At 39.5% G+C, this 11,512-nt stretch overlaps 1 protein-coding gene and 1 pseudogene across 1 annotated transcript; both read left to right on the forward strand.

Annotated features, from left to right (window-relative positions):
* Window positions 1–221: 221 nt before the first annotated feature.
* Window positions 222–4,123, forward strand: LOC111217624 (tryptase-2-like). The gene is made up of 5 exons (XM_022739581.1): window positions 222–324; window positions 2,382–2,556; window positions 2,701–2,978; window positions 3,316–3,455; window positions 3,762–4,123. The coding sequence occupies exons 1-5, from the start codon at window positions 273–275 to the stop codon at window positions 3,954–3,956; spliced, it is 840 nt and encodes a 279-aa protein (XP_022595302.1). The 5' UTR covers window positions 222–272; the 3' UTR covers window positions 3,957–4,123.
* A 350-nt stretch (window positions 4,124–4,473) lies between these two features.
* LOC111217739 lies at window positions 4,474–8,636 on the forward strand (annotated as a pseudogene).
* The last annotated feature ends 2,876 nt before the right edge of the window (window positions 8,637–11,512 follow it).

The raw sequence follows: 11,512 nt of genomic DNA on the forward strand, positions 1-11,512 counted from the left end.
TACAACTGTAAGATGAATGTAATGTTAAAAGTACAATATTTCCCTATGATATGTTAAGGAGCACAAATATTTAGTCTTATAAATTACAAATACTCAAAGTACCAGTACCATAATATTTCACTTCAAAATACTTGAGTAAATGTCCTTTGGGTGGTTTGAGCAGAAAGGAAGACTGATAGTGCTGATAAGGATTAAATCTCTCCAGCTGTGTATATAAAGCTGCAGCTGCACCCTCATATTCTGCAGAGCCACTGCTTCACTCCGTCACAGCCATGGCCTTCTGCAAACTTCTCACTGTGCTGGTACTGGTCCACATCACTGGAGGTGAGAAAGACAAACACATGAGATCATTATTGTGTGCTGATTCATCTGTATTCACTTTGTAAAGGTTAATCTTGGTTTAATTTACTTTTCTACTCATTTGAATTCATACTAATAGGATATAATTTGTTGATAGAATGATATAAATTATTTGAAATTACTGTTATTATTAATCATTTTTCTGATGTTGGTAGTTGTTTGACTGATGGTGATGACCTGACAGCTTAGTTAGGTCTCTGTACAAATGGCATTACAAATTCCAATTACAAATGGTGAGATGAGAAGATCAATTCACCTCATACATCTGCCTGTTAAATATGAAGCTACAGCCAGCAGCATAACTTAGCATAAAGACTGGAAACAGGGGGAAACAGTTAGTCTGGCTCTGTCCAAAGGCAACACAATCCACCGTAAAGATCACAAATGATTGTTACAATTGCATAAGCAGTATAATTTTTAGGTGGGTGGATTTTATTACTTGAAATGATCAGATTTTCACTAAACGATTATCATGGCCAAAAGAATTCAGGATAAAAAATATTATCACTCCATCTATTAGAAATTGAGAATTATAATAATGATAATGCATCTTTAACTTTGTGTATTGTGTGTTTTTTTGTTTTGTTTTTTGCAAATGAATTAGACTCAAATATGAGTGTTGGGAGGTGAGAGAGAGACCATTACTGTACAATACAGCGCTTTGCTGTAGCTTATTCCATGTTCCCTGAGCGAATGAGAGGTTGAGTGCTCTATTTGTTTGTGAAACATATGCTTGTCCACAGGGGCATGTAAGCATGACTGATTTTGTGTTTCAGTTTATGATTTGTTTGATAGGAAACTTCTTGACCGTGTGTGTATGGATGAAAAAAAAAGTAGTCTTGTTAAAATGACTGCACTTTTTGCATCTTAAGTTTTCCTTTTAGATGAAGCCTAGTATGATTAGGTTTGGTAAGGTTAAAGAGAATATAGAAGGTTGCCTCTGATTGTCGGTGCTTGTTGGAATGAATGGGGGGGGGGGGGGGGGGGGGGGCGTCTTTTCGTGACCTCGTATTGGTGAATCTGCATTTAGGATGTGTCTGTTGATTATGCCCTGATGTTACTGAAGTCAGTGATTGGATTCAGTTGTGAAGGTTATTCTTGGCTTTGTATATTATGGATGGGTGGTAATTCCTTTAATAGAATCTTGATTTCATCTAATCTGCTCTGCATTTGAATTCAACCAGTTCTGAGTAACTTCTCCTGAGTCGTCCCTTCCATATATTTTTGTTTTAAATGGTTTGGGTGGTTGCTGTTATAATGGAGGAGGGTATTGCATTCCATGGGCGTCTTGTAACCTGAGGTATGAATGTTTCCATCTTGTAGTTTAGAGATGATTGAATGATGTTGAAAAGATTTATATTGTATATAAATAAAATGACTTCCATTTTGCTCCATGCTCTGATGGAGGCCACTAAACTGAAACATTGGTATGCTTGTTGACATGAATAAAGTGGTGAAATTGAGATTAGTCAACTTTGTCCTGAAGCTCTGTGTGTGTGCAATGCCTTTTTACCCTTGGGTAGTCAATGGTGGATTTGTATTACCTCACAACAGAGCCAGGGTGGCACGGTGCTGCAATGATTAGCATCGTTGCCTCACAGCGAGAAGGGACTTTCTGTGTGTTTGCATGTTCTCCCTGTGCCTGTGTGGGTTTCCTCTGGCTTCCTCCCATAATCCAAAAACATGTTCGTTAGGTTAATTGGCATTCTAAAGTTCCCATAGTATGTGAATGTGAGCATGAATGGTTATTTATCTCTATGTGTCAGCTCTGTGATAGACTGGTGGCATGCAAAAGAGTGTACCCTGCCCTCACCCAGTGTCAGCTGGGATTGGTTCCAGCACCACCCACGACCCTAAAAGCAGTATGGGTAATGGAAGAATGGATGAGCAGAGCCTAGCAAAACCATTTCCCCTTATTTTTCCCCTTCTTTATGCTAAGCTAAAAAAAAATGGTGTAATACATATTTTCAGTGCTTCTACCTTAAAGTAGCTTTTATAAAGTTTCATTATTGCTTTTTTAGGTTTGCATGGAGCTGAGGTGAGGAGCTCCATTGTTGGGGGGCACGATGCTCCAAAAGGCGGCTGGCCATGGATGGTCCACCTAAACATCACATCTGAAAACAAGAAAAATTGGCGCTGCGGCGGCACCATCCTCAACAGTCAGTGGGTGCTGACCGCTGCAAGGTGCTGGAATAGGTAAGTGTGTTTTTCTAAATTATATAAATATACCTATATTCATGTAAGAATACTTTTGTGTAGTGTATGTGCGTTGGGTTTTTACACTTAATGGAGGGTTCATCCATTAATGCAGAAAAACTAATACGTCTTTTGTGTTGACAGACCAGACAAGCCTAATTTGGCTCGATCAATGGCTTGGGTCGGCACACACAGCCTGCAAAAGGGGTCTGCCCGTTACCTGGGTATATATGCTATCATTCCTGAACCTAAATACCGAGCTGTGGGCAATGGCTTTGTCAATGACATTGCTCTGGTCAAGCTGAAGAAGAAGCTGACATTCTCAGACAGCGTTCGCCCAGTGACTCTACCCAGTGTCGACGACACCTTTGGCCCATCGTCGGAGTGTTGGATCACTGGCTGGGGGAACATTAAGACTGGTGGTAAGCTGTACACATGACGTAGCCTATAAGATACTATAAAGGGACAAATGAACACATCAGCGAGTTTTGGATTTATGGGGGTCATGTGTTGGACTATTGCTAACTACCTGAAATCTTTACACTTTGGTTTTTGTTTGGATTTGGTTCAAATTCTTTTGATCCCCTACAAGATATAAAACATTCTTTAAATAATAGTTGATCAGTTCACTGGTGTGTTTTGTCCATAAAAAAGGTAAATTACCATAATTTGTCACATAATTACGAGAGGATTTGGTAGCATGAATACCTATATAATATCACCTCCTCTGCACTTGTGTGTCCGTGTGTGTCACTGCAGTTCCTCTGCAGGATCCAGAAGTCCTTCAGGAGCTGAAGATTCCCATCGTCCCTAACAGTGTGTGCAAGACACAGTATCCTGAGCTGAACTCTGACATGCTGTGTGCTGGGGACAAAGACGGAGGGAAGGACGCCTGCGAAGTAGAGTATTTTAATATTTCAGTCAAAATGATTTCATAACATTATTAATCAATAGTATGCATTTCAACAATCAGGGAGAGTATCTTAAAGTATAGGTTTTCAGAGGGAAATTATTTCACAGGCAAACAATAGTTTTCACGTTGCTACATTTATCTGACAGCTGTAGTTTTTGTTACTTAATAGTTTAAGATTTTATGTAAAAAACCTTATTATAATCTTATATTAATATATATACATTTATAAGAAATATAAAGCAACTGCTGTCTGTCAACTCAACAAGTGAAGTTGTTTTTTTGGGCTCCACAGGGGGATTACGGCGGCCCACTGGTCTGTCGTGCAGGCAGTGGTTTCGTGCAGGTTGGCATCATGAGTTATGGGAGTCCTAACGGTTGTGCTCTCTCAGGCCGCCCTGGCGTCTACACCCAGGTGTCCAAGCATCTGCGCTTCATCAATGACTACATCCACCACGCTTCAGCTGAGGAAGCTTCAGCTGAGGTCTAAATTTCCAGGAAGCTGAAGTGGTCCAGTCTATTTACCTGCCAAGCCGCCTTACTGTTTAAAGCTTCTCCCCTGTGCCGTACTGTCAGTCCATGTGGTCCTTTCTGCTGATTGACTTGTACTCCGGTTTGTTCAACTAAATTCTTTGCATTAAAGCTTTAAAGCATTGATCTTGGTGTTTCTATATGTGTTGGAGAATTCCTGTTTACATGCTTCAAGCACATTAGCAAAATCAGACATCTACAACCATCAACACAGAATGTCCCTCAACCCCCAAAACCAATGGCTCCAGTGATTACAAGTAATCACATACATTTACATAAATAATGCTCTTAATTACACATTTCACCCGAGCATTTGAGTTTTTAAATGTGTATCAACGTTTTCAGTGCACAAACTAGTTCCACCTCGACCAGCTACAGGATCACAGTTTAAGGTTCAAGATTCAAGCTTCTTTATTGTCATTTCAAGACAGGATAGAAGTCATAAGAGCTCCTGATGCACCGGCACCTCCTGCAGGATGGTAGAGGGTAGGGGCAGTTCTGTTATGACAGTGTAGTCGACAGAAACCTGTAAACACACTAAGTGGAATACCTTTGTTTGGCATTTGCCTAGCACAACACAAAGGAGTAACTGAAGTCCAGACCTTATTATTTACTTAGTATACAATGACAATCAGGGGGGTTAACTATTTCTCCAGGGTATAAACCCAGTACAGAGCAGGCACACGCTTCAGTGAACTAAGGTGTTGGGCAAACATGTATTTTAATATTGTTCAATGAGCCAACAAATAAAACTCCCAAATTCTTCAGTGAAAACAAAGAGGGTGTGTATAATTATAAAGACTAATGTTAAAGGTAAAACACTAACTAAACCACCAAACCAAATAAAATAATAAACTCTATAATGATGTCAAAATGTATCTGTACAACTAATGCACCATTGTCTCACTGCTCATGACTGAGCACGAGTGTTTGCTAAAGGTAGATATGATATTTTATTTTGGTAATAAAATGAAAAACCAACACTGGAAATGAAAGGGGAGCTATCAGCTAGATAACATTAGCTAAACTGTAACTTAAGGCTAAAGGTAGAAACTAGCTAACATATATTAGCGTTCATCTGTATATACTTGACACAATCTAATTCAGAACTTTGAAGGTTGGAAAGCAAAGTGCATTAAACAAGCTAGATAGTTAGCTACTGCTATTTACATTTAGGCCTACCTGCAGTGTCTCTGCACACAGAGCAGCAGAGACTTGAGGACGGGGCTACTGATGTCATGAGGCAGCAGACGAGATGTTAGAAATGGTACAGTCCACTTTAGGGGCGTCGCAAGATTCCCAAGAACCCTGATGTTAGTTCATGTAGAGCTAACATGTGGCTCAGAGTTGATTGGGAGTTGTCATTGAGCATTGAGGTTGCAGATTCAGATTAATTGAATATGAATATACGGATTAAAGGAAGACACTGTTGCATGAATGAATCTGAATGATGAAATGTAATTGGAAGACGTTACAGTATTTCAGCTGCAATACTGTCATCCTCACTCAGAACTATCACATTATCTATAGCATGATATGATAGCTATGATAAGACTGTTCATCACTGCGACCTTAACTTAGTTAATAGCATGTTCTGCGCATTATAATCAAAGTCCTACAACTGTGAGATGAATGTTAAAAGTACAATATTTCCCTATGATATGTTAAGGAGCACAAATATTTAGTCTTATAAATTACAAATACTCAAAGTACCAGTACCATAATATTTCACTTCAAAATACTTGAGTAAATGTCCTTTGGGTGGTTTGAGCAGAAAGGAAGACTGATAGTGCTGATAAGGATTAAATCTCTCCAGCTGTGTATATAAAGCTGCAGCTGCACCCTCATATTCTGCAGAGCCACTGCTTCACTCCGTCACAGCCATGCCTTCTGCAAACTTCTCACTGTGCTGGTACTGGTCCACATCACTGGAGGTGAGAAAGACAAACACATGAGATTATTATTATTATTATTATTATGATTCATCTGTATTCACTTTGTAAAGGTTAATTCACAAACTCATGATAATAGAATCTAATTTGTTGATAGAATGATATAAACTATTTAAAATTCACTGAAAACACCTGAATGCATGGGCTTCTTGTAACTCAAGGTATGCATGTTGCTGTTGGTGTGTAGAGATGATAAAGTCCAAAAATTAATATTGTACAGTACAGTAAATGTCATGATGTACATTTTGCTCCATGCTCTGATGGAGGCCACTAGACCGAAACGTTAGCATGTTTGTTGACATGAATAATGTGGTGAAATTGAGATTAGTCAACTTTGTCCTGAAGCTCTGTGTGTGTGCGATGCCTTTTTACCCTTGGGTAGTCAATGGTGGAGTTGTATTACCTTTGAACAGAGCCAAGCTAACCATTTCCCTTTCCATTTCCTGTCTTTATGCTAAGCTAAGCTAACTGGCTGTTAGTTTTTGATTCATATTTAACACAGAGCAATGAAAGTGATATCAATCTTCTCTCTAACTCTTGATAAGAGAGCAAATAAGTTTCCTCCCAAAATGTGAATCCCTTCCTCTAACCCAACACAATGTTTGAATTCGTTACATAGGCTCTGTAAGTTCCTTAAATTCTATGTATGATGAAGTTATAAAAATAAAGAAAGTATAATACATATTTTCAGTGCTTCTACCTTAAAGTAGCTTTTATAAAGTTTCATTATTGCTTTTTTAGGTTTGCATGGAGCCTGAGGTGAGGAGCTCCATCATTGGGGGCACGATGCCCTAAAAGGCAGCTGGCCGTGGATGGTCCACCTAAACATCACATCTTACAGCAACAAAAATTGGCGCTGCGGCAGCACCATCCTCAACAGTCAGTGGCTGCTGACCGCTGCAAGGTGCTGGATTCGTAAGTGTGTTTTTCTAAATTGTATAAATTATACCTATATTCATGTAAGAATACTTTTGTGTAGTGTATGTGTGTTGGGTTTTTACACTTAATGGAGGGTTCATCCATGAATGCAGAAAAACTAATACGTCTTTTGTGTTGACAGATCAGACAAGCCTAATTTGGCCTCGATCAATGGCTTGGGTCGGCACACACAGCCTGCAAAAGGGGTCTGCCCGTTACGTGGGTATATATGCTATCATTCCTGAACCTAAATACCGAGCTGTGGGCAATGGCTTTGTCAATGACATTGCTCTGGTCAAGCTGAAGAGAAGCTGACATTCTCAGACAGCGTTCGCCCAGTGACTCTACCCAGTGTCGACGACACCTTTGGCCCATCGTCGGAGTGTTGGATCACTGGCTGGGGGAACATTGGACTGGTGGTAAGCTGTACACATGACGTAGCCTATAAGATACTATAAAGGGACAAATGAACACATCAGCGAGTTTTGGATTTATGGGGGTCATGTGTTGGACTATTGCTAACTACCTGAAATCTTTACACTTTGGTTTTTGTTTGGATTGGTCAAATTCTTTTGATCCCCTACAAGATATAAAACATTCTTTAAATAATAGTTGATCAGTTCACTGGTGTGTTTTGTCCATAAAAAAATCTAATTGCCGTAATTTGTCACATAATGGACAGAGGATTTGTAGCATGAATAAATAAAGATCAGTAATTCTACTTTATTGTTTGCCACTCATTTTACACTACTGTCAACAACATTTAACATTTAATAATGTTTTTCACGTTAAAAGTCTTGTGTGTCCGTGTGGTCACTGCAGTTCCTCTGCCGGATCCAGAAGTCCTTCAGGAGCTGAAGATTCCCATCGTCCCTAACAGTGTGTGCAAGACACAGTATCCTGAGCTGAACTCTGACATGCTGTGTGCTGGGGATATGGTCGGAGGGAAGGACGCCTGCACAGTATAATATTTTATTATTTAAGTTGACTGAAATCTAAATTCAAAATTCTTTCACAACATAATGAATCAATTGTATGCATTAAACAATCAGGGGGAGTATCTTAAGGCTCAGTGTCTGAATACAGGCTGTGTGCATTTCTCTGTGGAATGAGGCTTTGATTACTTCACAGTATTAATATAGAACCTAGACCTGCTTCATGATCAAACAACATATGGACATCTACCTCTATACTATATGAGACTTTTAAAGTAGGCCTATAGGTTTACAGAGGTAAAGCATTACAGGGAAAACATAATACTAATACACTTATACCCCTGCTACCAGCTGTAGTTTCTTGTTTCATTTTTTTTTACATAAAATCTTTTAACTGTAAATTACAGTTAAAGATTTTATGTAAAAAAATACATATGATGAGCTTATGCAAATAAAATGCAATTTTAAAAAATTTGTATCAGCTCGGCAAGAAAAATCTAACAATACAAAGGAACAATGCAAACTGCACGGTCTAACACCATGAATGCGCATGTGTGTGTTTTTTTGGGCTCCACAGGGGGATTACGGCGGCCCACTGGTCTGTCGTGCAGGCAGTGGTTTCGTGCAGGTTGGCATCATGAGTTTATGGGAGTCCTAACGTTGTGCTCTCTCAGGCCGCTCTGGCGTCTACACCCAGGTTCCAAGCATCTGCGCTTCATCAATGACTACATCCACCACGCTTCAGCTGAGGTCTAGATTTCCAGGAAGCTGAAGTGGTCCAGTCTATTTACCTGCCAAGCCGCCTTACTGTTTAAAGCGTCTCCCCTGTGCCGTACTGTCAGTCCATGTGGTCCTTTCTGCATGATTGACTTGTACTCTGGTTTGTTCAACTAAATTCTTTGCATTAAAGCTTTAAAGCATTGATCTTGGTGTTTCTATATGTGTTGGAGAATTCCTGTTTACATGCTTCAAGCACATTAGCAAAATCAGACATCTACAACCATTAACACAGAATGTCCCTCAACCCCAAAAACCAATGGCTCCAGTGTAGTAATATTAGTAATTATTGCAATTTTTTTCAACTGGAATTCATTCACTGTGAAAGATTCGTGCACCAGCTAGATCCTGCCAATACCCCAATACAGTTTCCATCTACTATTACTTTCATAACAGAATGTTGACTGCAACATCAGGACTCTTTCTGAGATATTATATTTCACTTCCACAACAGTTAAAAAAAATAAAAATTAAAAATATTTCTAGGAGAAGAGAACCACACCCACACCCACACCCACACACCCACACACACACACAAATAGTATACTATAAATATATAATTAATGTACACATCAATATTGATTTTGGTATTGTTTGTTGCTGAGTGCAAAATTATACAGTGACAATCAGGGGTTGACTTTTTCTCTGAGGTGAAAGGGAACCCAGTACACTGCAGGTGTGTGGCTTCAATAAACGGAAATGTTAACCTTTTCAGGATCATGCTTGTTTTACTGAAGCTGTCAAATAAATGTAGTGACGTAGTGACTGCTAATACAACTACTGAGCTTCAGCACACATGGATTTTCATATTGTTCAATGACCCAACAGGTAAAACTCTGAGTTAATTGAATTGCTGAGTCAAAACAAAGATGTCTATTATAGAAGCTAATATCAAAAAGGTGAAGGACTAATTAAACCACCACATTGATGTCAAAATGTTTCTCTACAACAACTAATCCTCCGTTGTCTCACTACTCATGACTGAGCACAGGTGTTTGTTAAATTAGATCATATATGAAATTATATTGGTAATGAAATGACAAGCCAACACTGGAAATGAAAGGGTTTTCATATCACATGTTTTTCATTTGCAGCATGTTGTTGTATTTGTTTTGTAGTTTTTGAATCAGCAACGTTTCTGAATATGCAGCTCGTGTTTTGGGCCATTGCAGCACATTTGCCCTTGTCCTTGGCCACCGTACAAAAGGCTAAAAAAAAAAATTAAAAAAAACTACAAAATAGTTAATTAACCAAAATCAACAGTTGTGTACGACCTGGTAGACCGAGGACCACAAGTCTTCGTGGATGACTGTAAAAGCATGGTGAAGAATAACCTCTTTTATGACTGCACAGCAAGTCAAGAATGCTCTCCAGGATGTAGGCAGACATGTTTCCTTGTCAACAATCAAGAGGCACCAAAAACTTTAAACAAGTAGAGCGCTGTCTTGTTCTACAGACTGATGATGTCAAAATCAACCTCTATGAAAATGATGGAAAGCACAAAGCATGGAGAGGTAAAAGGAGCAGCTCATGACCCCATCACATACCGCTTCATTTCTCAAACATGGCTCTGTGATGGTTTGGCCATGTACGGCTGCACATTCAGATTAATTGAATCTGAGTAGGCTATATGGATTCAGGGAAGAAGCTGTTGCATGAATGAATCTGAATGTTTAAATGTTATTCCATTTCCCAAGATATCACATTCACGAGACCAAAACCGTGTTTTGTGAAGTAACAGTGCCCTTGACCTTTGACCACAAAAATCTACTCAGTTTATCCTCGAATCCAAGTGAACGTATCCGCCAAAATATGAATAAATTCCCTCCCTTACTGAATATCGTGCTCACAAGAATAGGAAGTGTGGGGACATAAAAAACTACACTGAACAAAAATATAAAACCAACTTTACCTCCATGAGTTTAACTAAAAGATTTTGGGTTTTTTTGACACAAACAGGGGGTTTGTTTCTCTTCACAAATGTGTTTAAAGCCGTGTTAGTGAGCACTTCTGCTTTACAAAGATAATCCATCCACCTGATGGGTGTGCCTTGGGCTGGTCACAACAAAGGGTCACCCTAAGGTGCCTCGGTGGCTCGTCTGGCGGAGTGCGTACCACGGTGGTTTGGTCCTGGCTGCGCCGGCCATGGGTTCGGGTCTGACCCACGGCCCTTTGCTGTGTGTCATTCCCTCTCTCTGTCCCTGACTTTCCTGTCTCTCGCTCACTGTACCTATCAGAATGAAGGCAAAAATGCCAAAAACATTACTTTTAAAGCAATTATTTTGATAAAAGATATTTATTGGGCTCTGCACTGTGGGTTTCACATGACTCACTTGGGCTACAGATGTGCATTATTTTGCGGGAGAAGTCGTGGATCAGAAAACAAGGCAGTGTGTGGTGTGACCACCATTTGCCTCATGCAGAGCTACACATCAGGTTGTTGATGTTGGCCCACTCCTCTTCAATGGCTCTGAAGTTGCTTAATATCATCAGGAACTGGATCACAGTCACACACACAGATCCAGGGCATCCCATCAGAAATGACCTTGGAGATAGCTTATGGTGGCGATATGACCATTCACTTCATGGGCAACAGCTCTGGTGGATGTTTCAGCATGTCAATGCCAGCCATCTTAAAACATGTAACATCTGTGGAATTGTTTTTTGTGTGACAAAACTGCACATATTAAGAGTATTGCTGTTGTATTTTTGTTCAGTATATATCGACTTTGACAGAAGAGCACAATGATTCGACTACAGAGAAAAGAAAACCTGCAAAATGCAGAAGCTGAATTATCAATGATCTTGCTGGACTGACTTTCAGTTCGGATAAAGCAGAGCGATACAAACTTTAAATTCTAAGGATAGCTTAAGATAATTAGAGTGATATCTAAAATGCTGTTATTCTTCACCTGATTACTAGAAACACTTCA

Source organism: Seriola dumerili, unplaced genomic scaffold (assembly GCF_002260705.1).
Source record: "Seriola dumerili isolate Sdu_G_001 unplaced genomic scaffold, Sdu_1.0 BDQW01000044.1, whole genome shotgun sequence".
Lineage (NCBI taxonomy): Eukaryota > Metazoa > Chordata > Actinopteri > Carangiformes > Carangidae > Seriola > Seriola dumerili.